Here is a 27,639-nt window from a genome sequence, read left to right as displayed (position 1 = left end):
TGTGTGTGCATTTGTGTGTGTGTGTGGGGGGGGGGGGGGGGGGGGATAAACACATCAAAGTAACTCTGTAATTTGAACACAGCAAATCTGGGATGGGCAGATAATGGAGAGAAAAAGATGGATAAAATACAGGCTATCAGTCTGCTTGTTCACTCTCTCAGTGATGCACAATGAACCACTTTTAAGGAAATTATATATGGAATGAGAGTGAAGAGAGGAAGGACGAGCATGAGTCACAGAAAGGCATGATGGATAAATGAAGACAAGGGATAAACAGAGGGTGAATGCAGACGGGGGAAGCTGCAGAGTGAGCATGAGCAACAGTGAGAGATAGAGGATAAAGACAGTGAGGGGAGTGAAGGTAATATGAGGAAAAAGAGGAGGTAGGAAACTTCCCAGCCAGTCTTTCCTGCGCTGGCTATCAAAGTGTGATGTCATCACTGCCTTATTCAATTATTCATTCACTCTTCAGACCAACGGGAGAGGAATAATGGAGTGCCCACTAAGCTCACCACCTTTCTCTTCCTTCTTTCCACCTTTAACTTCAACTTCACTCTTTTTTTTCTGTCTGTGCATCCTAAAATATGTTTGTTCTTTTTAACTCTGCCTCTTTCTGTGCCTCTTCACTGGTTTAAATCCCATCAACTCGGGATGTCTATATGCTTTTCTCTTGCTGTCTGTCGTGTATCTCTGTTCCCCCACCCTTGCTCCCTAGAGTGGCACAGATAGCGAAGATCAAGTTACTTATCTCATACAGTGCTGCAGTAGACTACATAGACACTTAAGGATTAGTCAGGAGGGGTGTATGTTTGGTTTTAATTGTTCAGATTCTCCACCAATCGGCTGCTAAATGTATTAGTAAAAATAGTTCTCTGATCCTAAAATTACTTTGGCATTATTCCATGACTTTGCTCTGTAAATCATAAATCATTGAATTACTAATCCCCCCTGCAACAAGCCAGAAATAGGTGTGTACACCTTTAAGAGCCAAGGGGCGGACCTTAGTACATGGACCAATTGCTGGAAGCCAGTTTCAGAAAAATAGGAAGTATCATGTGTTTGTTCAAAGACAGCTCCAATCTAACCAAGGTATGCTTGCTTTCTGGCACATTTTGTCACCCATAGCCTAGTCATCTGTCACAGGTATTGTGTAATGAAAATTTGTTGTTGCCACAATCTCTGAATCTCCACAAAGACAGATGTGGTGATTGAGCAGGAACGAACAGAACTCTATCTGTTGACTGACTCAGCATTACACTGTATGCTGTACTGCTAGAGAGGGGAGGGGGGTGGTGTTGGTGGTAGGGGAAGGAGCTAGAGAGGTAGGAAACAAAAGGACAGAGAAGAGAAAAAGAGGGAGAGAGAGAAGGTGATCCAGAGGTGATGATGGCACGCACTGCAGTAAAGTTCAAAACACTGTGCCGTGTTATACTTAATATTATTCATAACTCTAAATACAAGTATGAAATGAAAGTGAAAGCAGATGCCGTAAAGGAAACACAGATCCTCAACCCACATTGAAATTTGATTCATCTTTGAGGTTGATGGTGGCATTTTAATTACGGTGTCATTGTTAAAATGAGCTGAAATGATTGAGAGATTGAGTATTTCTATGTGCTTTAATAGCTACAGAATCATTTTAAGTTGTGTCAAACCTTTAATGAAAGACTAAGGTTATTGCTCTTCATAAATCAACTCCATTGACTCTCATGCACTGTCAATGTGTAATTGTCAATCAACTGTTTGACCTGTTTAAATACTGCATTACTGCATGATGTTACATGATGACGATTTCTGCTGGAATACACTCATGAATGTGCATTTTTCTCTCTCGACAGACACTAACATTTTCTGCATCTCTCTCTCCTTTTCATTTCTCTGCCACATTTATTTTATTTTTTGCTTTAATCTTTTTCCTTTTTATCCTCACCTTCCATCCCACTCTGTTGTTTCCATTCTTTGTCCATGGCTCCGCTTTGCTCCCTCATATCGCTTTGCTTGTGCACCTGTCCTATCCATCCTGACTCCTCCACCTTCAAATTTTTGGACTTTTTTCCCTTTCCAATAAGCAGTTTCCTCCCCCCCACTGTCCCTCACCCAGTCCTCCCAACCCTACTTCCTTCACAATGCCCTCCCTTCCTATCGCCCAGGCTACTGTAACTCCCAGCCCTTTTCAGATCCCAGACCCAACAGTCATGTAGGCAGGGAGTCCACAGACAAACACTATAACACACAGCGAGCCCCTGCTGCCAGCTCAGCTTGTATCCACAGAGATGACTCCAGCACTGATATTAGCTCCGGCTTTAACTTTGAATCTCTGGATGATTTTGGTGAAGACTCTCCTTGTGATTATGGGGATATCTTTAACATGCACAGAGACTTTGAGACTAACTCTATCTGTAATTTGGACTCCCTGTATTGCAGTGGCTTAGACACACACGCTAAGTCCGACACACCTGTGGACACCACAGAGGCTCCGGGTTGCACCACCCCATATAAGAACATAGATGTCATGATGACATATTCAAACAGTATCAGTGCTATGGATTCTCTGTATTCAGAAAAACACATACGCTCACACACAGACCACAACAGGAACAAGGCCAGGACATCTAAAGAGCTCCCTCCTCTCCCCACATATTACCTGTACCACCCTAAAAACTGTCCTCTGCATAGAGGTGCCCCTCCTCGCCTCTCCCCTGTCGGAGCCCTCTCCCCTCCCCTCCGCTCTGGAGCGCCCCCTCCAGGCGTTGCAGGCTCCTGCCTCAGCTCCCCGCTTTTCCCCCGCTCTCACACCTTGCCTGCCCTCGCTGCTCCCCTCTATTATCCAAACCTTTACCCTCCTATACCGCCCAGGGCGCCCCCCCTACCCCCAAAACTCTACCAGGCTCCTCTGCAGTCACGCGTGGCGAGTAAGATTTCTCTCTCTCTTCTCCCTCTCTCTACATCTTACACTCTCTCTTTCTTTGACATCTTGCTTGCATGCATGTTTGTCCGTCTTTCTAACTGTGTGTTTCTGTTGTTTGTTGTCTGCCCCAGCTGTAGTTGCCTACACACTTATGGTGCTTTTTCAACCCTGGGAGGGATTTACAGATTTGAAAGAACTGGGTAACCGTGGCTGTTTTATGTATCAGATGGTAATGTCCCTGCAGGTCATCTGATATGTCTTATCTACACTGTCCTTTCAAATCTGCAAAGGGCCTTCAGAGGGGTGACAGCTGTTCCTGTCAGAGGGTGTCCAGAGTCACTCTCATCACTCTCTTTCTCTTTGTCTTCCTGTTTGTCTTTGTGTCGGTCTCGTCTGGTCTGTCTAAATGTTGTTTTTGCTTTTGCACGGTGTGTTGAAATGGACGCGTCACATTTCACGCCAGGCACAACCCAAGTAGCTTGTCGATGATGTTGTAATGTAAATATTTTTTTATTTAATTTAATCTTTTTTTAGTCTTTGTGTGTGTACATTATTCATAGTGATTAAGGCCCACTGCATCCTGCTCATTATATGAACATCTATATTTATGTAAACAGTTTATATAAATCCTATTATTTGAACATCACACTGTACAGAACACCTGTCCTTTGCACATGCGTGTAATTGTATCTGACCTGACTGTATTGGTTGCTTATACAGCTATTTCACCCCCAAGCTCTGCCGTTTTCCTGTGTATGCTTATATTAAGTATGTATGAGTGTATTTGTGTGTTTGAGTGAGAGTCAAGATTAATGCATGGGATCTTGTTTATCCCTGATGCATACAGGAAGTTGTCCTCACAGATCCAGATGTTCAAAGCTCACCACAGTAAACCAATATTTACAGGATGTCATCACATACTGTTTGTTGTCAGTCGTACCATCTGCTTTTCTGCCTACTCCAATGCTTCTGATTGCTTAATTGCTCCTACTAATAACACTAATATTTTATTTATGGTATCTCTGTCTGTGGTTATTAATTTTGCTTCTGTTTAATTCTAGTAAGATAGTAAGTAATTTGCTCTGTTGCTGTTGCTGTCAGCTGTGCGCAGTGTTTCATTCGCTGGATCTGTACAGAGGACAGAGACATCCTGGATGGGCGAAGATGTGAAGCATCCAATGAGAGGCCTGGGCCTGTCCTCTCTGTGCCTGCAGGAAAAAAAAGGTGTGTGTGTGTGTGTGTGTTCGTGCACCTGTCCCGTTGTGTATCTTTGTCCCTGATGTCTGTAGTTCTTACAGTTTAACTGTAGACCATTGTTCTCCCCCAGCTCTGGTCAGCGCGGTCAGTGTGGCAGTGGAAGCCATCTTGGCCCAGTTCAGCTCTTCTCGGACTGTAGTTCAGAAGGTCAGTCATGGCTGAATTTACTTCACCAGTGCGACTTTGAATAACAAAATTAAGGTTTTTGTGTGTGTTTGTTTCACTGTTGAGAAGTGTTGTGTCTCGCATCATTCTTGATAACAAAAACAAAAATGTCATGTTTTTTAGAATTTATTATTCATCTTTGTAAATGTTTTCCCCTCCCTTCCTTCTTGTTCTGACTCTGCATATTTTGTTCTGTCTTTCCTCAGTCTCTCTCAGTTAACAAGGTACTAGAATGTCTTTGGATAACCCAATCTCGTAGTCTTAAGAATTTCTTTGTAAACTCTAACCCCTCAAATCATGTCTCATCACATCATACTGACCCTCATCATGCCGTTTCTCTCCTTCTTCCATGTATGTATCCCGATTTCCTTTCCTCTCTCTTGAATCGTTTCTTTCTCCTCTATTCCCCTGTCTCTCCCTATCACTGCACATCTTCTTCCTCTACCTTCCCCTCCTCTCCGTCCTCAGGCCTTATCAGGAGACAGCACTATTAATCCATCTTTGGGCCGTCTGGTGCTGCAGTGTCTCTGCCCTGCCCTGCACAGTTTGCTGACCGATGGATTGAAACCTCACCAGAGTGACCTGATTGCAGGCAGGAGGCCAAATTCCGCCTGGGGTCTGGTCCAGGCCTCAACCAGGCCAGGTACCACACTGTTGTACAGAAATTTAGCATTTATAGACTTGGATGTCTGTGTTTCTCCCTGGTTGATAATAATAAGCCCTAGACTTTGTCTTTCTCTCATTTTCCCACACATTAGTCAATACTTGTAGATTTTAACATCTAAAATGCTGAATGGAGTGAACAACAGGATGCAGACATCAATTGGCCTCAAGTGCCAAGTTTCCCTTCAATTTTTCTCTCTGTACGCTGATCTGTTGATCTCTCTCTCTCTCTCTCTCTCTCTCTCTCTCTCTCTCTCTCTCTCTCTCTCTCTCTCTCTCTCTCTCTCTCTCTCTCTCTCTCTCTCTCTCTCTGTCTCTTCTCTTTATATACATTTTATCCTTTTCCTTTAACCCATTCAAGGTCCTAAAACTCAAGCGTTGTTCAAACTACAAGGTCGTGTTGGAGAGCTGGCTCAGCTCAGACAGAGCAAACACAGATTCAACGCATTCCTCCTTGGCCTACTAAAGTGAGTACTGGCTCCTAATTCTCTCTGGTCTCCAGTGGTAGCATGAAAAGTGCTCAAATCAGTAGTTCAAAACTATAATTTAATTGTTCATACAATGTTTTAATTTCCCTCCACATTTCCATTTTCTAACCTGTGTTTTCCTCTTCTCTTTTTTTGTCTTCCAGTACCAAGCTTCTTGATTTCTGGCTGTCTCACCTTCAGTCATGCAGTGGTAAGTTTCCATCATTTCCGTCTCACTCTTGTGGGCGTGCGTGTGCGTAACAGTGATCTCTCTTTCTTTCAGATGTGATGGAGACATTTTACCGCCCCGCCTCCTTTATGCGCCTGTCTCTGACCGCCTGCCAGCCACTGTTCGAGGAGCTGCTCCTTGTGTTGCAGCCTCTCAGCCTGCTAACCTTCAACCTGGACCTGCTCTTCCAGCACCACCATTTAGAGCCAGAAAGTCACAGTCCAGAGATCTCCAGTCCACCATGTCACGACGCTGGAAGCCAACTTTCAACAGAGGGGTCCCAATCTAAAATCACAGGCTGCAGATATATGGAAAGCCTCTCAGAAGTAGACTTTGGAAGCCAGGCACATCGGGCAGCCAAAGAAAAATTGTCACCGTTAAGTAATCCACAGAATGGAGGACCAGGCGAGTCAACACATAGCAAGGCTTCAGTCGCTCTTGGGCAGACAAGTCCTCAGCTGTTGTGGGTGCAGGAGAAGGAAATCGGAGACCTACCTCTTCCTGATGTTGAGGAGGACAGCCTGGCTCAGCAGGCAGGACAGGTACTTTCTCTGACTGTTGAGTATTTGTTGTCACATACTGTATGTTTTGTGTGCTTTTTTATGGCTGACGTTTCTTTTAATCACAGGTGATTCAGCAGGGATGGGGGGCTGTGATGCGTTGGGGAGGCAGACTGAGTCAGAACCTCTCTGATCTTAGCCTGAAAAAGGAGGAAATGAAGGCAGATCTGCCAGACCTCCGTGCCCAAGCAGGAAGTGACTTTGCTCCGGTCAGCAGTGGTGCTCAAGTTCCCTGGGGCATGGGACGGCTCTTTGGAGCCTCTAAAAGCCTCGACAGCCCACCAGGTCACACACCACCAACCAGGTTAGCCAATTAATTTAGCACATAACTAATTAGTATATCTTTAGTTTGAGATAAAATATAGAATTCATGTTGTTTTCAGCATAAATGGTAACTTTATATGATTCCTCTCTGCCCTCCTGCCCATCCCTCTCTCTCTGTTTATCCTTTATTCCTCTCCCTCATCCCCTTTGTGTCTGTTTCTGCAGGCGTCCCTCCCAGTGGCTGGCTCCTGGTATGACTGCACTGACCCGAATGGTGAGCAGCAACTCCACCCCAATAATAAGGAGGGCTCCGGAGTGCCAGGGAGAAAATGAGCCAGAGCCAGAGAAAGAGGCTGACACACTGGAGATGAAGGACAAACAGAGGCCACTCAGGTAGGCTACAAAGACATTAAGTGACAGGGATTGTTATGTTTGGTGAATTTATGCGTTTTGTTGGCTGAGATGTAATGAAAATGGGTGGGGTCATTATCTCACACTATCTCTTTTTTACAGATAGACTATAGAGACAAATCATGCCTCCGATCATAGCCAGGGTGTGGCATTGAAAAAAAAATCCAGTTTCAGTTAAAAATAAAAGCATTTAACACATGTCATTTTCTGCCACTAGGGGTCTCTCAATCAAAACAATAACAAAAGACAAAGTTTGGTGGTTGTGAAGCTGTCATTGCAGTCAGGATTCCTTTAGTGTTCATTGTGCAGGACGTTTTCTTTTTTTTTTAAATAAGCCAAAAAGAGATCTCCTCCTCTCCAAACAAATGAGATGGGTGAATAAAACTGGTAAAAACACAAAATACCACAGTTTCACGTTAAAAATCGTTTCTCACACAAGACGTCCCAGAGGGATACAAACTGGATACAAAATCAATTTATGACATGTTCTGGCAGACAACCACAACAAAGGTGAAATGACACCATTGACAGACCAAACGGTAGCAGACTGTTACCTTGAATTAAATTACAGATAACTATGGCATTTAAATATGAACCAATTCAAGCAACTTTCCTTACTCAGCTGTCTAGTTGTGGCATATTTTTTCCTCTTTAAAATGACTTCACTCCATTAGTGGGTGTAAGAGACACCAGAAAAGCTCTTGCCATCTTTTTTGTCTTTGAAAAATTGTAATTGGTGACTCATCAGTAATCCTGCATTGTGAGTCATCCAAGCGTCAGCTACATCGTATGTTGGGGATGACGTTATTTTTTGTGGTTGGTGTGCATGTATTTTGGCTGAGAAGATTTCTGCTGTGTGTCCTCAGGTCAGTACGAACGCTGTGTGACCACTCTGGAGCGGGTTCGGAGCTCAGCTTCTGCAAAGGGGAGGAACTGGTGGTGTTAGGAGGGGTCGATCAGGATTGGATTCGCTGTCGTCAGGGAGACAGAGAGGGGCTGGTACCTATTGGCTACACCTCCCTCATCATGTGACTTTGGCACCATAACTGCTGCACTCAATCAATAAGAAAAAATAAATAAAAAATATTATATTTTAGGCAAATGTTGAGAGGTTATGGTGAGGCTCCACTACTCTGAAAGGGATATTTCTCACTTGCTCGGTTTCGAGTTTGAGTTGAGCGCACAACACCATCTGTTCTGCTTTACGTGCATCAGGAGCAGTCTGCAGCCCTCTCCCTTTATGAACATATGGGAGTCCCCCCCACCCCTCCCACACGACGATCCATTCAGTTTGGTAGCATTAAACTAATGGATGTTAGCAGCACGAATGCAGCAGATGGTGTGAAATAATGACTCAAGTCAAATTTACACCATCTCATACTGGAAGACCTTTGATCTTGGAGAAGTGAAGTATCCCTTTAAAATGTCCTTTTTCTCAACCTCTGCCTTTCTTGTCAGCCACTGATCTGAAAATGATCACAGGGGAAACTCTGTGCAATCAACTACTTGCAGATTGAAGAGCTTTCAGATCAGCGGCTGCCTGTTCGTGCGGAGGTGACAGTCGACAGCCTGGTAGTAGCCGCGTTGATGTCTCTAGCTGTCAGCTGTCGAGAGTCGCGGCTCGCAGGGTGTCGAGTGGAGAAAGCATGTGAGAGTACTGGGCCATAGCTCCCGTTGCATACTGCGTAGTAATGTAGTGAATTGTAGCTGTGTAGATTTGTGTTCTATTGACCTTCCACCCCTACTGACCTCTCACTTTTATCGCCTGGCTCATGTGTGTTGGACATGTTTCTGCTACTATATTTGACTGTATAAATATACATAAAAAATATATATATAAATATATAAGTATATAAATTGAGATTGATATTACCAAGATAGATAGAAAGATAGATGAATAAGAGAAAGCAGATAGTAAAACACAAGCAGCAGCATAATACTGTGGCCAAATTAAGGGAGTGGATGATTAAAAAAATCTTTACATCTGCAACTTTACACACACACATCGAGCGGCTGTCATACATGCAAAAAAAAGGAATATTGTGTTTGTTTTAAGTATGATATCCAGTATCTTCCCTCCTGTGTGCTTCATGTATTGCTATTCTCTTGGCATCATATTCACACAATTATTAGATTTAGCTTCATACCTTAAACATCGTATGCTTTGTAATGTGCCATGAATGCTTTGAGCGAATGCCATAAAAATATCTATCTATCCATCCCACACAGTTACAAAAGAAAATATCAGCAATTTGTAGCTAATCACTCAACTCATCCAACACCTCAACAAAAGTCAGAGTAGTAAACTATGCTCAGCTCTTGTTCAACATCTGACCTTAAACTTAATGCAGTGAGAAAATCCCATGTATGTAATTCATAAATGCTAACATAAAGTCTGTAGGTTTGGTGGCTGGTCTTCACCTCGCACCTCAGCTTTTTGAATTTATCTTAACCCTTCCCGCCCATGTTTGCTCATCATAATCATTGGTATTAATGATAGTGGTAGTAGAAGTGGTCGTGGTGGAAGTGATATGTTGATCCTAATGTTGAAACACATTGCTTTGTGTCATATATTTGTCATTCTCTAGATTCTGTATTGACGACTATGCATATGGTTTAATGTACTAAAAGGCTTTAATGGTTTTAATTTGATGTTGACACGTGAAGCCTAAAACGATTGCGTGAATAGTATCTGGTCAGGAAAAGGCTGACACTAAAGGTTCTCCGTTTAATTCAGCAGGAACGATTCATTGCTGTTGATCAATCAGGGAACGCTCAGTTCTTCAAAGTTTCCTCTTTACATTACTGTCACTATGGCAACTGTCCAGTAGCATTAAGTTGAACTAGTGCTCATAACTAGTAACTTATGAATACAATAAAATGGATAGATAATGCTTTATTTTTAAGATAGGGACAGTGCACATTAATGAACATAGATATTTACATATCTTTATACATGCCGGAATATAGCAAAGCTACTAATTTGCATCTGTAGTCCCTAATAAGTAAAAATGCCATCAAATGGAAAAAATACATTGGCGTTTACAAGAAACAATGTCTAGATGAAGATAAAATATCAGTTGACACATTCAATTGTGTTTATATCTTTTGTTTATTTGTGAGATTCTGGTATGAATTTATTGGATGTACTATATTGATCTTGGGGTTTCTGAAAGGAAAAAGCTCTATCTGACCCATCCAGTGTCTCTCTATCTATCTGGGTTCTTTGTGCGTGCGTGTGTGTGTGTGCGTGTGTGAACGAGCGTGCACAGGGCAGCGAAAGCAGAGATGAGTGTGAGCACATCGGTGTGTCTGCACATCCTGCACTTTCACTAATGTGCTAGCGTGTACGTGTAACAATGAGATCTGTACCTCCCTCTTCTCCTCCTCTTTTTCTCTGTCATGTAGCCCGTAGACATCCCTGTGTCCTACTATTGCATATAGTTCAGTGCCCCTCTAGTGTCAGTCACTGTCCACCTCCTGCATGTGCTTGTTTGTAAATACACCAAATAAAATGATCAGTATAAACCAAACCTGGGCAGCTGTGTGAGTCATATTTTAGCTCTTAAAAGCCTTATTAACCGTATTATAGTGAGCCATCATGGACAAATGTAGGAAATGCCTCACCAAGAAAATATATAGTACATGTTCTCTATTTGCTGCTACCTGAAATTTGACAGGAAATTACCCCACGTGTCAGATTGTAAAGGAAGTGAAGACTCTGTAAAACACCTAACTACACACTCTGTCCCCTTTAAGTTAATGGAGGGAGATTTCCCAGGATGCCCTCGGATGGTTGTGAAGGGCAGAAAGAGGAGAATAAATCTCTGGAGTGAGCTGCAGCCCTCCCCCATCTTGTAACCGTGTTTCTCTGATAGCGTCCTCCATTGTGGGTCATTATGGAGGACAACACAGTGCGAGATATACAATCTAACACCACTAGATAGCACTGTTAGCTCAAGCTGATTAAAATCATTGCAGTAACCAACCAAAACACACACACACACACACACACACACACACACACACACACACACACACACACACACACACACACACACACACACACACACACACACACACACACACACACACACACACACACACACACACACACACACACACACACACACACACACACACACACACACACACACACACACACACACACACACACAGCAAGAAGAAGGCCTTACAACGGATACACCAAGATTCTACAGGGTTTAGTACTAGTAGACATAAAATGCTTTTATTATTATGGTTATAGAGGCAAAACGTCTGAGCTGACATTCTATGGCGAGTTATAACTGTTTTTGATGTTTTGTTTTTCAGATGCACATTATCAGAGGCAACAGGCAAAGGTTACAGATCATGCAAACTATATAAATAACTCTTTATGTGTACCTTTGCTATAAAGTTAATCGTCCACTGGCAATAATGTAGTGCTCTTAGTTAAAAAAGGAAAGAGGAAAAATATACATACAGTATGTAAACAGTCAAAGAAATTGCACTTCTTTGGCTTGTTATTAGAAGCCACACTACTGAAAGAGAGCAGAAATTTAACACTGAAAAAAAAAATTCACTGTCACTGATTGTCTGACCAATAAAAAAAAATGTACGCTTAGCTAAAAAAAAGGGACAAACTTTGTAATTCTACAAAGAAAACCATACAATCATAGTCAATCTTAAGGACAAATGACTGATATATTGGTCAGCTGTATAATCTGGTAAAACATGTTAGTAAAATGAAAGATTTGATTATTAAGTTGTATGTATAATCCCAATATTATCGTCATGTATCACACTCATTTTACACGCTACTGCTGATAGAAGGAAAACAGGTCTCTCTCTATGTACATTCACATGAAACTAAACGCTTATGGTTACTTCCACTAAGTGGATTAACTCAACGCTCCTAAAATGAGAACAATCTACTATGCAACACTGTACAGAAAAATGACCTCCAATCCTCGAATATTCACAACTAAAAATAAAACAAAGGAAGTCCTTATCAGAGGAGATATTGCTTTTAAAGACTGCATGAGTTCGCTTAGGTACGTACACAAGACAACATGGCACTTCTACAGAGCATTTGGGGCAAATCCTTTCTAGTTTTCACCCCTTTCTCCTCCCCTCCAAGGACATTCTGATTGTCAATGCTCTGGGGCAAAAACATTCTCAAAGGCAGTCTGAAGTAAACAAAACACTTTTTACCCCTCTTCCTCCCTTTCCCAGGAAGAAATACTGAAAATAGTCGACAATAAACATTCCTATCGAGAATATATTTTGCCCATCTGGCCCATCATCTTTTGTTTTTCAAAAATAACTTCTTTCTTAAAACCCCATTAGAAATTCTCTTGCAGCGATGCCAAAATTCCTATCACTAAGCCCGCTCCCCTCCCCTGCCTATTCACTGGTACATAGCAGACACCGTCTTGGTAAATTGAAGAAAAACCACCGTCTACCACTGTCTTAACAGCTTCCAACTGGTTCACATCTCCTTGCGCCCACTATGCCAAAGGTGCAATGTGACTTTGAAAGCTTAGCGATATATGAGGGTTTCGATTTTGACCTATTTAGGGCCCAGGCTACATTTTTTGTTCCCCCGGGGGGGGGGAGGCTCCTGAGCTCCTCGTCTCTTGGAAACGTCAGAGCCGAAATGCTGAGTACCATATATGTCCACTTTCAGTCTCCGACCAATGTCTGTCTTTACCAGTTTGCTTAAGGTGCCGAAGTAAGAGCAATCAAAGTGTATGTGTGTGTGTGTGTGTGTTTATAGTGTGTCCACTCGGCATACATACATACAGTCTTTAGTGTGCTTGATCATCCAGCACTAGTGCAAATTCATTTCAGCTGGTCTGTTTCTTTCTTTCTTTCATCCGGGACAGTCTATCCTCGCCACTTGGACAAAAGATGTGTTGCCATGGTTTCATCCTTGGTGTGATGCCCTTCAGAGAGCTAGGTTCACCACACTCTTCTGTCAGCGTGTGAGATGTCTTTCTTGCATTTTTCAGCGGCTATAATTCTCCATCCTCTCTTCTCCTTTTTTCTTGCTTGTTCTCTGCGGCGCTACTGCTGTTAATAGCAGTGTCAGTTCCTGTTCATCTGTCCGGTGGTGGGCCTGGTCCCTTTCTCAGAGTGGTCCCACCTACATGAAGGCAAGATACTATCACAAATCAAAGCATTTACCTTAGCCCCTCCTGTTTTTGTATCTGATGCTATACTTACCTCTCTCTGTAAGCTTATGAATGCTGCAGGGTCAAAAGTAAATCATTCAGTCGTTTCCGCCTCTGTTCTCTGCTGCAGACCTCTTCTTCCCCTCGTTTCTCTTCCTCTCCCTCCTCCTCTTGTCTGATCTGGGTTTTGGTGGGCTGTGGTGAACAAGTATGCACAACTGATTGCAAAAGCAGATTTTTTTTTAACCTTGTGGAAATTTGCATTTTTAAGAGAAAAGATCTTTTTTTTTTAATTGGGCGTGGGTAGCTCTGCACTCACACAGGGGCTGGCAGTGAGCGAGCTGGAGGTGTCCTGACTCTGATGACGGGGGTCACTGCTGGTAACCGTCACCTCCACCCCCACTTGCTGATCTGAGGGGTAAGAGGTCAAACAGCATTCAGTATGTTAGTGAAGGCGTCCCCTTGATCCGTATCTGCAATCAGTCAAGTCTTTGATAGAAACGGTGTGGTTTCACTGCTAATGGGGAAAAGTTGATGTCTGCTGGGTTCTTGGACACCAGCGGTGGATGACAGAAACGGGGAAGCATTTCTGCAGGCCGAAATTCTGTGGTTGGAAAACCACTTTTTTTTTGGTGCTGAGTATGATATGGAGAGACAAGCCAAATATTAGGACGAGGGGCTGTTAGCAGAACACAAAAACACACACACACACACATGCACACATAAAGTAAAAGACACAACACAGGAAACCAGAAGAAATCTATACAGATGTTGAAATGAAAATGTATAGAGTTCAACCACATACATGTATGCATACACAAACACCTACAGAAACAAAAACTAACACACACACTTGCTTCATGGACCTGACTTGATGTGGCTGTCGTCCCCATTGGCTCCATCACAGGAGAGATGTTGCGGGTCTCCCTCCGCTCCCTCTGCGTCGCTCTCCCCCTCCCTCTCTATCCTCAGTCGGATCTGTCTGTCTCTCACAAGCTCCCAGTTCCTCACAAGGAACACGCGGTGTTTCACCACAAAGGTCCTGGCCCCGGCATACAGGGACAAACATTAGCTCACTGACATTGGTTCAGTATAGAAGCATGACGATTATTTTGACATGTGAACCGCTGAGCTCTTTCCATACCTCTCACTGCCGGTCAAAGGCTCCATGTTGAGGTGAGGGAACAAGCTGGTAATGTCACTGGAGCACTCCTCCTGTGAAATAAAAAGAAAATGGAGGGACAGGTGTGAGGTTTTATTGAAGCTGCATCCTTCACTGGAAGAACACAAACCTGAAGCCACATGAACTCACCGCTGTCTGATGAGAGGATACTGTCCTCTCCTTGAGTCGGCCTAAGAGAGGTAGAGAGAGAGAGGTAGAGAGAGAGAGAGAGAGAGAGAGAGAGAGAGAGAGAGAGAGAGAGAGAGAGAGAGAGAGAGAGAGAGAGAGAGAGAGAGAGAGAGAGAGAGAGAGAGAGAGAGAGAGAGAGAGAGAGAGAGAGAGAGAGAGAGAGAGAGAGAGAGAGAGAGAGAGAGAGAGACTGTATTAGAGCATTGATCTGATCCATCAACTAAACCTGAAAATAACACATCCCACACTGGAAACTCACAGTAATGCCGCTTCCTCTTCAGGGGGACAGCAGGCTGCCTTTGAAGCTGTGACAACACAACATTCACATTCATGACACTTTTATCTCCAATGATGCTTCAGCTTGACAGTCTTAACTCCCTGATTCTGTTTTTTACGGGGCTCTCTACTGTACCTGATTGTTCTGCCACAGCCACATAACATCAAAAGGTAGCTGGAAATGAATCCGCTTCAGCCTTAGGTACTTCCCTGGAGGACACAAAGGGAGTTAGGATGAACTGTCGCGGCCGCAACACCAACAGTAGTGTTTGCATATTGTTAAATACTCACCAACATTTATGGGAGCAGGTAAAAGGCTATATTCATGCTCCCCTGGTGTGTATTCCATAATCTCTCGGCACATCTGCTGGTCTTGGGAGGGCGGGCTAAGAAAGAGACACATTAATTACATAAACAAAGAAAAAAAACGATTAAAAAAAAAAGTTTAGTTCGTAAGTGAATTCAGTCCACTCACTCTGTAGTTTTGTAATCATCAGAATAAAGACCCGCCCTCAGAAACTTCTTCCAGGGAGACCCGTCGGCTCTCTCCTCTCTTAGGATGGTTACTGGTTTAGATGGAGCCTGGTCAACATCTGCTTGGCTAAAACATTCAGGGGGGGTGTCACACTCAGGTTTATCCTCAGCGACACTAAAAGGAAAGCATGAAGAGAGAGAGATAGAATGATAGAGAGGAAAAAGAGAAAGAGAGAAAAGGCACTGGTTTAGCACACAGTGCTGAAAACAGTGGGTTAATATAGCAGTAGTGAGTGGTTGTATTGCATTTTCAAGTCAACCAGCTCAGGGACTTTATAATACAGTTGTGAGTGTTGTTTACCTCTGATGACAAGGAGAGTCACCATGTTTTCTCTTTCGTCCTCTCTTCCTCCTGGCCTGCAGCTCCAACTCTGTCACCTGCTGCATTGTGTCGTCTCTATCTCTCTCTGGCCCTCTTTCTTCTTTTCGCCCTCTGACTTCTCTCCCATCTCTGCTGTGTCCTGGCAAGAGGTCAGGTGATGACATGGAGGGGACTGCAGATGAGTGTGTGGGGAAGGCTACAGTGGAGGGCAGTGGGTGCTTTCTGGGCCGTCCCGGCCTTCTTTTGTTTTTCCCTGCCACACTGTCTGACGTTGGCACACTTTTCTGCTTCCCCCGGCTTCTTGAGTCACCTTGTAAACCTGCAGTCATTGAAATGGAAAGAGGGAGGGAGCGGTTGAGGCACAGGGAGGCGGGAGGTGTGTAAGTGGCGGAGAGGAAATGAGACAGATGTGGATCAGGGACTGAGCCAGCAGGAGTTGTGAGGTGAGGCCAGTCTTGGCTGAGTCACGCAGATGGGATGCATATTAGGTGACTCACAACATTTCCTCTGACCAGTTCACTTCTGGGAAATGCATTAAGAAGTGATTTATGTACATAGATTCACAGCAACGAAAAAAACAACAACAAAAGAATGGACACTGCAGAATGCATACTTTCTAATATAAACATGCACATGTGTGCACTCCTGCACAAAAATTGTTTTTGCACATTCAGTTAATGTGGCGCACAATCTCAAAAGGCTGAGCAGACAAAGAAAGACAGAAAAAATGCACGAGTGTGCCCTTGCTCGCGTGCTGCACTTCAGAACACATGTGTGTTTAGTTAGATGATCAACTGTTTTCAAATGTATTCCACTTCGAAAATGTTCCCCTCACAAGCTCTCTTTGCCCCCATTCTGACCTCCATGCTATTTTATCATCAATTACTGAGGTCATCTATCTTTTTGTTCCATTTTCCACAGTCCCTGTCAAGAGTGACCACTCTTTCCTTATTGGCTTTTTCCAAGTCAAAGTCAATAGGCCCTGCTGGCCAGCAGTGAAGCTTTAAATAGCCAATCTAGTGGTTAACTAATGACTGTGTTCAGTCGGTAGCCCCAGGCTGCAACCGTGCGTGGTTCACTCCAGGCCCAGAAGATTTCAAAGATATTCTGGAAGATTCCCATCAAGATGCTGCCCTACTGCTATAACACTTTTTAAAAATTCCAACAGAGAGTGGTTGTGTTAATGTGTGTATGTGTGTGTGTGTGTGTGTGTGTGTTAGGCACGTCTCCCGCACAACAGAGGGAGTCTGAAATTGTCTATAAAAAGAACAGTCTGATTTCCTCCCAAACACCCTCCAGGCTTTGATGTGTGGCTCAACAACACCTGAGAAAAAGCAATGCTGCCACTATATTGGGCAAACCATTGGTACCACAATCTCATCTCCACATTGTCTAAATATAAAAATCTGTCAAACTGTGCAAGTGAAAAGAGCTGTGTGGCATATAATCTATTCAGCTGGCTGTCATGCTTGCTGCTGTTGGCTTCATTCAATGATAAACACAGTTGATGTTCAATTTTCCATAGTATCTTAATCATTGTCAGTATTCTATTTCTATTGTATTCATATTTTCTGCCAAAGAAATAATACAAGAATACTGTGCGTTCACACAACTCAAGAAGCATGTTAACGATGGATCTTTTTGTAGCATTTATCAACACAGACAGTTCCCAGATAGAGAAATACTAACATTGCTGTATTTGCACGAACTTTTGTTACGTCTGCTGGTTTAGGTTGCTTGTTTGATTTTAGTAATTTCCTGTTTTGTTTTGAAAATACTCACCTCTTGTCTCATTTCAGATTCCTTCACTTCCTACCCTCTTGTGTTCCCGCCAGTATGATTACCTGCCCCACCCTTTTTAGTTCAACCTGTGTTCATTACCGCCTCCCCTTGTGCCAGTTTGTCTTTGATCACTCCAATCTTTCTTCTTGTGTACGCCTTTTTGGTAACCAGACCCTGTTCCTTGTGTTTTAGACCCTGCTCTTGTCTTGTGTTTTCAGAAAACCTGAGTTTTTGGACGGTTTTCTGTGTACCAAACCAGTTTCCAGGTAGAGATTTTTTTAAATTTTACCAGCCTGTGAGTTGAGTTGTGCTTTTGAGTCCACTGTCTGTTGACCCCAGCGTTACAACTTTAGCACTAATGCTAACATGACCTCATACTGAGCCATCAGACAGAAGCACAGACATGTCAGCGCTGCACATATTAATATTGTACTATTGTGCATACTATTAATATAATATTGATCAAACCATTCATGCATTCCTTACCTGCTTCTCTCCTCTCGGTCCATGCTGGCTCATCTCTCCTCCATGACCTGTCTCCACTTCCTGGATTCCTACCAGCCAATCCGCTCCTCATACCCCTGCCCCTTGTTGCCACGGCAGCGGATGTGAACAGGTTGGTGTGTGTTGGGGACGGGGACGTCCTGTACAGGTGTGATTCGTCCTCCCCGTCGTCGTCCTCTCCATCTGATGTGATCAGTCTGCCTGTATGTTGCTCCCCGGTGAAGCCTCTCCAGCTGGGAGTTGAATTTCCAAATCCTGCCCCTCCCAGGCCCCCGAATTTTGTCCAGCTCTGTCCCAGGCCGCCCCAGCTTCCTCCAAATGAAGACAGGTGAGAGGAACCCAGCCCCAGTGAGGTGAGAGATGTGTGTTTGTACCTCTCTGCTGAAGATGATGATGATTTGGCAGTGGCAGCGGAGGAGAAGGAGTCCTTTCCTTTCTCACATACCCAAGGCGATTCTTTAGACAGCATACTCCTCATTCCCCTTGCCCCTTTCCTCCCTCCTTCTCCTTGCCCCAAACTGAACCCTGACCCTGGCTTTGAACTGGCCGCCCCCTCTCTCTCCATTCCATCTTCCTCCTCATCCTCGTGTAACTCCTCCTCTTCGTCCATGTCTCGCCCGCAGTGCCTTTGACGGTGTTTATGTTTGTGTTTGTGTTCGCTCCTCCCACAGCCACAGGAGAGGCTGGATGTGAACCCTGAGCTGAGGTGTGAGCCTCCTCCTATATCTCCCTCAACCTCTCCTCCTAAAGCTCCCTCCCTCAGCAACCTGCTTCTCCGCCTGTGGAATCTGGCGGGGTTGAGGAGGAAGTGGGCATGATGGGGCTGATGGGGGGCATACTGGTGTGTAGAGTGAAGCGGGTAGGAGCTGGGGAGGTGGTGGTAAAGTGTTGCGGCTGGGGGGTAACCGCTGTAAAAGCCCATGTTTTCAATGGTCTCCTGGAACTTTGATGGGCAACCACATTGCCTGCGGTCTGGCTTCCTGTTGCAATGCACAGGCTGGCAGGGGTAGAAAGGCTGGGGGGAGAAGGAGGGATTAGCAGAGTAAGATGAAGGGTGAGGCGAGTAGAAACCATTTAGATTGATCCTGAAAATGTTGGAGCGGAGAGAATGGGAGGAAGAGTGATGACGCCTTCCTCCAGGAGCATTCCCACTCCCGTCGAAGCCCTGTCCCAGTCCCGTCCTCCCCCAACTTTGCCGTCCGATATGGACCTCGCTGAACTGACCGATCAGATCTTCTAGCTCAGCGAGAAACTCTGGATCCTGCATGTGCAGCTGCTGGTGCTTCTTCTTATGTTTATTTTTCTGTCTCTTCAGTGCATTGTGCCCAAGGCAAGGGTAATAGTCCGGATGAGTGCACTTGTTGTGTCCTGGGCAGGGGCATGGGCACAAGCAAGTGCAGGAGGAGGAACAGTCGTAATCCCTCCGCCTGTGCCTGTGTCTGTCTCTGTGTCGCTCCACAGTAGTTGAGTTGGAGATGGGGTTTGAGTGTCTGGGCATGAGGGAGAGGGGTGAAGAGACAGGAGAGGGACGGTCCACAAGAGAGGAGGGGTGTCTTTGACCTCCAAGAACTCCTGACCCCTGACCCAACCTGAGCATGCCTCGAACTCCCCTCATCTCCACTCGCTCAGAAACACTGTTGTTATCCGTTCCAATCCCGCTATCGCTAGGCAGCGTCTCCTCGCTGTGTGACTCACTCCTGGGGGAGGGGATGGCCTCTTTCAGGTTGCCGGGGGAGCCAGGTGTGTGACGAAGCGGAGGAGTTGGAATGGAGAGCTTACATGAAGACTGGTGAAAGGGGAAGTGATGCCTTCCCTGACATGGACAACTCCTCTTCACAAAGGGAGAGATGGATGAGGAGGAGGGAGGACGGGGGGAGGTACAGGAGGATGACGGGGAAGGGAGGGAGAAGGGGTGAGGAAAGAGTAGAGAGGATGCTGGTTCTGTGAGACTGCCTTCGCTATAAGGGCTCTGGGCCCCACTGGAGTGGGTAAGAGATGGGGAGGGAAATGGGTGAGAAGGAGGAGGCTGGGGTTGGCTAGATGAGAAGAGAGACGTTTCAGAGGGATTGGTAAAAAGGGACGACTGAGTGGCGTTCTGAGAGGCGGAATTGAGGTTAGCTGGTTGGACTTTAGGCTTGCGTCCTCGCCTCTTGCCCATGTAGATGGTTCCTCTCTTGCTCACATTGATCTGAGGGCCCAGCTTACTCCCAAAGGAGGAGGACAGGGCTGAGAGAGTGTGTACAGTTGTAGCCTCTATCGATTTACACATTCTCAGAGAGGTCTCGCCATCTGCTGCCGTGCCTCCCTTTCCCTCCTTTCCTACATACCCAGACAGCATTACCTTGTGAAGTCTCCTCTTCTTTCTTTTCTTCATCTCATTTATCAGCCTCCTGATCTTTAGCTGCCTGTTCCCCTTCTCAGGAGGATGGAAATCTTTACTCCTGTCAGTTCGATTCAGTGCGTCTCCACTCTGGTCCTCAGGGAGGGGTCGTTTGGGAGGGCGGCCGCGCTTCTTTGGGCTGGATTTAGACTCAGTTGCACGGTGTAGTTTTGGAGTTGGCTCCAGCACTGGGACTTTCTGAACTCTGTCACCGCCCAGAAGAGGCACCTCACTCAGGAAAGCATTCGGTAAAAGTCTAGGGGGAGGTTCATCGAAGCTGGAGCTGTGGGATTTAGGGCGGCCCCTTTTCCGGGCAGGGGTTGTGGGGCATCTGGAGGCAGGGGGGCTAGGGTCTGATGTGGGGTGACTCTGCTTTGGGGGTGGAGGTTTGGTTGCAGAAGAGAGAGAGGAGGAGCTGCTGGTTATGGAGCTAGAGGGAGATGGGTGTGACTCATCAGTCTGATGAATAGTGGCCTTGGCAGGAAGGGACGTCTTGGCGTTCTGGGGGAAACTTAGTAGAGGATTATGTTGGGAATCTGAAGGGGCTTCCTGATTTTCCGCCCTCTGAGCCCGGTGCACCAGCTTGGTCCAGCTGGGCCGTCTGGCTTTACGTTTCTTGAGCGGGCGGCTGTCCTGTTCTTGGATGGAAGAAGGGGGGGAAACGGGGGCACGGGCAGAAGGAGTGGGCAGTGAGGGAGGAGCAGAAGAAGAGGGGTGGCTTGGAGGCACAGCTGAATGTCTTGAGAGATCTTGTTCTTTTGATTTACTGGTGTCACCTGTTGTTGTCGCTGGCTCAGCTTGTTTTACTGGCTTGAAACTGTCATCCGTCATGTCTATCGCATCTGGTCTGCCTGAATTCACTACTTTACAGGTTTTATCTAGTTTGCCACTATCAACTGTTTCCACACATTTATTATCGTCTGTTCTTTGTCTCTCTGGGCTAAGCTTATCCCTCTTTTTCTCAGCCTTGCCTTTTTCTTCAGTCTTTGACTCATCCCAACACATATCACCAGTTCTATTTCTTTCATCCTTTTCTTTACAATGCTTTGATTTCCCATCCTTCCCTTTATCCTTTTTCTTCTTCTTGTTTTCCTCCTTTCTACTCTCACTTTTTGCTCTCTCCGCTTCCAATCTATCTCGTTTAGATTTCTTGTCTTTACGTTTCTCTTTCTTTGCTTTCCTGTCTTTGTCTCTCTTTTTCTCTAGAGAGGGATCCTGATCTTTGGATTGGGCAGAGGAGGCATCCACTGTAGGGGAGGACTGTGGTTTAGGGGTGACTGAAGAAGAGGAAGGAGAATCTGGTCTACTCTTATTGGACAGTTCTTTATGGCTGATGGAGGCTGGAGGTTTTGTCGAGGAGTCCATCGAGGAAACAGAGGCGGATCTGCTGTGTTTTCCAACTTTGCTTTTCGACGAGGTGGAAGTGCCAAGGATGTCGGCAGAGCCTTTCCCATTAGATAGTCCTTTCTGTTTTGATGTCTGAACCAAACCATTGTGTTTTTTGGAGGTCTTCCCTTCATTTCTGGTTTCAGATGCAGATGGGGCTTGAATGCATGCGGTGGAAGGAGGAGTTGAAGCTGTCTGTTCCGTTGCAGGCGAACAGGGTTTGTGTCCTGCAGAGAGAGGCTGAACATTGATGCTAGGAAGCTTCTCTTTCTTCACTCTCTCAGATGAGCCATTTGAGTTCACCTCTGTCTTATCGGCCAGTTTGAGAGGAACCTAGGGAGTGCAAACACGAAATCTCTGTCATAGACAACAATGGCTGTGACATCCACTAGTTTGCTGTTGACAACAGCAAAGGACAATAGGGAAGAGACAACAGCTGAAATGCTTTTGTTTTTGTCCGCCCATTAAAAGAGAGAGTGAGAACAAAATGACTCAATCAAGCAGAGAAAAGAGGGCAAACTGAAGAGAAGGAGAGAGTGAGGTGATGAAAACAGGAATGGGGTTGACACAGAAAGGAGAAATACAAAGGCAGAGAAACAGAGAGGAAAGGAGTGGGACGGGGACAGAGGGGAGTGAAAGATAAATGAGAGCAGGTAGAGAAAAGAGGGGATATAAAAATAGAAGAGAGGGACTGATATAGAGCTAAGCAGAGATAGAGAAAGCTGTGCTATTGGTAGCTATAAATTGCCACTAATACAGATGAGAAGGCTTGACATTTCGTACTTGTCCTGCAATTTTGGTATGCTGCAGCTTGAGTGGCGTTTGTGCAGCTAAAGCAATAAGCTTCCCCTTGGGTAATTGGACCAATGTCTGTAATAGCTCCAAGTGGTTGCCGTGCTGTTGTCCTATTTATAGGACTGTTCATTTAAATGGACTGCTTAGGTTTTAGTATTGAAACAATATCTCATTTAACCTTATTACAACCGAGTACAAAGTTGGGCACTTTTACCCCATAAACATGACTGGTGGTTTACGTTTTTTTATTAAAAAAAATTCCCATTTTAAGCTAACTTAAACTAATACTGTGTAATACATGATGTTTATCTGTTTGTGTGTGTGTGTGTGTGTGTGTGTGTGTGTGTGTGTGTATGTGTGTGTGTTTGTGTACCGTTGTCCTGAACTTACCTGTTTGGCAGACTTGGTCCCTTGGCTGGTTATGGCAGGGACTGAGGCTGTCGTGGAAGCTGTGGTAAATGTTGACGATAACGACGGTGGTTGCAATGACGATGAAGATGATGATGATGATGATAATGATGACGATGAAAGCGGGGGTGAAGCAGTTTGTTTAGATGTGGTCTGGACAGAATCCAAGCCTGAGCGCTGATCTCTGGTTGCCTCGTCTGGAGTAGAGCTGGTTTTGTTCGGCTGTCCTCCTTCTCCGTCCCCCCTCAGCTGTCCCCCCCTGGCTTGTCTCTGATAGGTCCTGATAGTGGGCTTGCAGACGTAGCTCTCCAAGATTTTCGGCGGTTTCTTGGTGCGCTTGGCCTGAAGTCCAATCCGGAGTCGTACATTCCCTTCAGGACAGCTGGTCTCTCTGCCGGAGATCTGAAGCTGTTGCTGCCCTGCGCTTCCACAGCGCCCCTCAATGAGCAACTCCAGCACTGCCCCCTTGTCCCCTTCTCTCTTTTTCCCTGCTCCTCTTTTCTCCTCCTCCTTTTCCCCTACATCTCCATTCTCCCTCTCACCCCTCCTCTTTTTCTCCACTACTTCAGAGTCTTCAGATGCAGAGGGGGGGTCCAGAGTGGAGTTAGAGGTTGGAGGGGTTCCCCCCTTCACTCTCTGGTCCATCAGAGAAGTCAGGGGGGAGATGCAGGATACGGTGGGTTTTCCAGTATAACACTTTTAAATGATCCAGGTGGAGCTGCTGGGGTCAAGAGCTCAGAGCAGAATTCAGGTGTAGGTCAGGAAAAGTCCAAAAGAATATCCTGTAATAGTCCAAGTACAGTTGGGCTCCTTCATCCAGCGAAGGAAGGTCTCTCTCTTGTACTCAAGGCTTGAACTGAGATGGAGTAAGTCTGAGGCAGAGAAGGGAGGGGCAGAAAAGACAGACAGACACAGACAGAAAGAAAGATAGAAAGAAAGGCCAGTGATTAGTCATTTCAGTGAGCTCAGATGCTGAGTAGCAGCGGTACAGGAATTAAAGGGGAAGTCCCCTTCCTGCAGGCAGCTGTAGAGAGGTGCTAAAGTCTGTGTCCACAGAGATGATCTCATACAGAAGACCCAGGAGGCCAATCAGCAACACTGATTCCCCGAATGTCGCAAGAAAAACCTACTCACATTCTTCAAAAACAGCCTGGTTTTTCTCTAACAATCTGTAAATAGCGGCAGCTTCTGAATGCTTGCTAAACCTCAACACTTTCACTTATGTTCGAAGCCTTCCTCTCCCCAAATCAATACATCAATCAATCAGCTTCTGACTAATTCAAACACTTGATCCAGTCTCCTCCCCTCTTCTCCCCACTGTCTTTGCTCCTTCTGTTCTCAGCTACTCCCACAAGCACTTCTCCTCCCACCCTTCCCTCTGCTGTACTTTCTTTTCTCTCCGAAACTCCCCTTTTCATGTTTGGCAGAAAGCTTTTTACTTGCATTCTCTATTAGTCCCATCCCCTCTCTCTCTCTCTCGCTCTCTCTCTCTCTCTCTCTCTCTCTCTCTCTTTCTCTCGCTCTCTCTCTCTCTCTCTCTGTAGACCACACAGTAAAATGGTCAACTCATACACTGTATCCATGTTAATCAGAAACATATTTCCTCCTCCACTTCGTTCTTTTCCTCCTCTCCAACCTAAATCCCTCCATTCACGGTCCGACCGTTCCCCTCCTCCCCTTTCACTAGTGGTAACACAAATCCGTAGGAAAGGGTAAAACTTATTTTTGGAAAGGAGTGCAAATTCCTTCTCCTCCCTTTGCTTCCTCTAAGTGAAGTAAGCTTTTCATTGACCCCATTGTAAATTGACTTTTAATGTGACATTACGGCAAGTAACACACCCTAAAATAACATTCTCCATTTTCACCAGATAAAAAAAAACTTTCACTCCCTGTGGCTCGCACTGTGTTCAGCCCGTTTAAAAAAAAAAACATATCGTAGGGAAGCAGCATCTTCTGTCATGCTTCCTTCATTATACTCTCTCTCTCGTTAAGGCAGACGCTCATCCATTTTCTAATAAAACACACCCTGCCAAGCATTCTTGCGGCGCTCTCCTGAGAGCCTCTTATGAAATAGCTCATCTGTCTCTCAACACACTGAACTGCCCCCTTAAACTTACAAGAGCATCTCAGATAATGTTTTCATTTAAGAGCTCAGTGGGCTATCTCTCATGCCTCTCGGTCCCTCCACACCCAAACCCTTTCCCTTGAATCATACCGAGCTCAAATCAACATCTGTTCCAGTAACTGCTGTTATGTAACAGTTTGGAAAGCATTTGCGAGGCCAAACCTCCTTACGATCAAATAAAAACGAGCACAGAGATGGACAGTGGTTCTCTTAAAATACTTTTTGTTTCTATCATGACCTCTGCTCCAGAGGCCCGACCCGTGTGATGAAGAGGATACAGGCACAAGGAGAACGTTGAATCATGTGTTACAATCTTGTTGTTGCAAAGTGACTTTAAAGAGAGTATAAGACTGGCAGGTTTTCAAACTTAAATGGGCAAACCCATTCAACATCAGTCAAAGTGCATACTAATAGCTTTTTATACTCTTCAGAGCTATACCTCTCAAACATAACTCAAAATTATTCCAACATTAGACTAGAAGCTATTTCCAGTGACAGGATGATGGGTGGACTTGACACTGCAGTCAGTGTGGGTTCCTCGGCAGCGCTGAGGCGACGATTAAATCATGATAATGGCCCACAATATTTCCAGCCATCATCACCATCCCATGACGGCGTTATCATCAATAACTACAACACCATTATCCTCTGCCTGACAACAGCACGGGGCACAGGAGCCCTGCTTGGAAAATTAGGGTTCCTGTGATGGCATCTTAAAAAAAAAAAAATACTCAAGCCTCACACCACTCCACATAGGGTGTATAAGTTTCTCAGGTGAGTCTCCCTCCTCACACACACGCAAACACACTTTCTCCTAGTTAAGTTAGTGTATTACAAGTGTGTTTGGTCGTACATTGTGTACCCAGGTCGCAGCTGCGTAGGTTGACTGATGTTGCTACTGTAGATACAGTAATGGGCAGTGGGGGTGTTACCGCACTGGAGCAACCTATCACTGGTTTACTGGTGGGGGGGACGTCAACAGGGGCTTCCTTCTCCATAATGACTTTGCGCACCTCTGAAAAACACTCTCCGCCTGATGCTGTCGCACTTACAAATGACACACACACATGCACGTGTTGTTGTTGTCGTCACTCCTATCTCCAGTATAAAAAATACACAGGCTAAAGCGCATAAAACATACACGGATAGAAACTCAACATAAGTGTGTGTGTGTGTGTGTGTGTGTTTGGGGGGGGGGGGGGGGGGGGGTGCTACGTAGCGTCAAAATGTGCTCGCTGGTGGTGTTTTTAGATGTGGCTTAGTCCCCCGAGCCACCTTTTTTTTTCTTCTTCTTCTTCTTCTCTTCTACCCTGTGTCCTCTCCCAGCCCTTCTGCTGGTGTCAGCAACATTGCAATAAGACATATCACCGCGCACGGAGAGAACAGAGGGAGAAACACACTCAGCAACAAGGGGATAAAATTAGCGCAACGCGGATGCACACAAAAAAACATTATCGGTGCCGCTGTGAGCCCGCTGGTGATGATGACAGGCCTGCACACATTAATACAGACTGCCATGGAAAATCTGTAATAAGGCTACGTAGGCTACTTACCCGAGAGCGCGTCCCGGAGCCAACTGCGTTTTTTTAGGCAGGGAGGTTAAGGTGTTGCTGTCCTGCTCTTTCTCCCTTCGTACCAACAACAGCAATCCGGAGCTTTTTGGTGCATTAGGTGTCGCTTTGGTTACATAACTATGGCCAGCGGAGGTTAAAACACCTCCTAAAAACCGAGTTTCAGTCTCATCGGAGCGCGGAGTAGCCGACTGTGCAACAACATTGGCGCGGGTGTTTTCATAATCATACAGTCGACACTAGATCTTCATCGGCGCGTCTCCGCAGCTAGGTGGCGGACTGGTTACACTGAACTGGATCTTATTTTTGCTCACTTCTCTCGGGGAAAGTTGCATCCCCCCCTGCCAGTAATAATGGCTCAGATTGTGCACACACACACACACACACACAGACACGCACACGCTGTTAACGTGTCAGGGTGGACGGGGCTGAAGGGCTGCAGCAGTGTGTGTGTTTGTGTGCGGGGTACAGGCTGTGACAGCGCAGAGGGGTTGGTGTTGGTGTGTGGATGTGCGGGAATGCAATTGCGTGGCCATTTTCATGTGGCCAGAGGAGGAGATTAAAGCAGGCGAATACAGCACAGCAAAGGATCTCATCGCAGTTCACAATAGGCTGTTTAGACGCTTAATAAAATGGCGACGACTTGTCTAAAGTAAGGACGCTGGCAGGATTTTTTTTGGGGGGAGCACCTCAAAAGTTGTGTCGCTGTTAATGTAATATGAGATTCAGTTTACTCTAGTGGGAGAGGAGGGAAGGACAGGCTGGACTGAGCACTTGTTTAAAAAGTTAATATGTGAGTTTATCATGAGTTAAACAGGCAATATTGATCGCGAGCAATCCCCACTCATGCAGCGGGAAGAACACAAAATCTATATATCATATGACATATTTCTTAAATAGCCTACATATTTAACATATACATGCATTTTAAATAAACGTTTTAGTATAAAAAAATTAAAATATTGTAATAAAAATCATTAATAGGCTCATAATAACGATGAAAACAATTATATCTGGCCTAAAAAGTGACATTTTTGTTATTATTGTTTATTATTTGTTGGTATTACTATTACTGTTAGTACTGTAGTAGTAGTAGTAGCAATGG

The 27,639-nt window shown here is 45.1% G+C and overlaps 2 protein-coding genes across 6 annotated transcripts; one reads left to right on the top strand and one right to left on the bottom strand.

Annotated features, from left to right (window-relative positions):
• The first annotated feature begins 1,054 nt into the window (after positions 1 to 1,054).
• On the top strand, positions 1,055 to 10,939 carry rusc1 (RUN and SH3 domain containing 1). Its single transcript, XM_083918643.1, has 11 exons — positions 1,055 to 1,089; positions 4,010 to 4,132; positions 4,236 to 4,312; positions 4,537 to 4,554; positions 4,799 to 4,973; positions 5,355 to 5,460; positions 5,625 to 5,671; positions 5,744 to 6,231; positions 6,318 to 6,553; positions 6,739 to 6,906; positions 7,791 to 10,939. The coding sequence occupies exons 2-11, from the start codon at positions 4,063 to 4,065 to the stop codon at positions 7,954 to 7,956; spliced, it is 1,551 nt and encodes a 516-aa protein (XP_083774769.1). The 5' UTR covers positions 1,055 to 1,089; positions 4,010 to 4,062; the 3' UTR covers positions 7,957 to 10,939.
• Positions 10,940 to 11,160: 221 nt separating this feature from the next.
• On the bottom strand, positions 11,161 to 26,771 carry LOC310950697 (histone-lysine N-methyltransferase ASH1L-like). Of its 5 annotated transcripts, none has more exons than XM_083918640.1 (14): positions 26,517 to 26,770; positions 22,821 to 23,710; positions 17,852 to 21,968; positions 15,563 to 15,902; positions 15,203 to 15,376; positions 15,019 to 15,113; positions 14,864 to 14,937; positions 14,711 to 14,756; positions 14,413 to 14,453; positions 14,245 to 14,315; positions 13,967 to 14,142; positions 13,420 to 13,511; positions 13,153 to 13,295; positions 11,161 to 13,072 (listed from the first exon to the last, which is right to left on the bottom strand). In XM_083918640.1, exons 2-13 carry the CDS (start codon positions 23,481 to 23,483, stop codon positions 13,167 to 13,169), a joined length of 6,018 nt encoding a protein of 2,005 aa, XP_083774766.1. In that variant the 5' UTR covers positions 23,484 to 23,710; positions 26,517 to 26,770; the 3' UTR covers positions 11,161 to 13,072; positions 13,153 to 13,166. The 5 variants fall into 5 exon arrangements, 3 of the variants coding, with proteins under 3 accessions (XP_083774766.1, XP_083774767.1, XP_083774768.1); XM_083918641.1 differs by lacking the exon at positions 26,517 to 26,770 and adding an exon at positions 23,973 to 24,023; XR_014593299.1 differs by lacking the exon at positions 11,161 to 13,072 and having other exon boundaries at positions 13,154 to 13,295; positions 13,972 to 14,142.
• Between the last annotated feature and the right edge of the window lie 868 nt (positions 26,772 to 27,639).

The sequence above is a fragment of the Echiichthys vipera genome (assembly GCF_963691815.1).
Source record: "Echiichthys vipera genome assembly, chromosome: 8".
Lineage (NCBI taxonomy): Eukaryota > Metazoa > Chordata > Actinopteri > Perciformes > Trachinidae > Echiichthys > Echiichthys vipera.
Note: the sequence above shows the minus strand (reverse complement) of the source record. Positions and strands in the feature narration are given on the sequence as shown.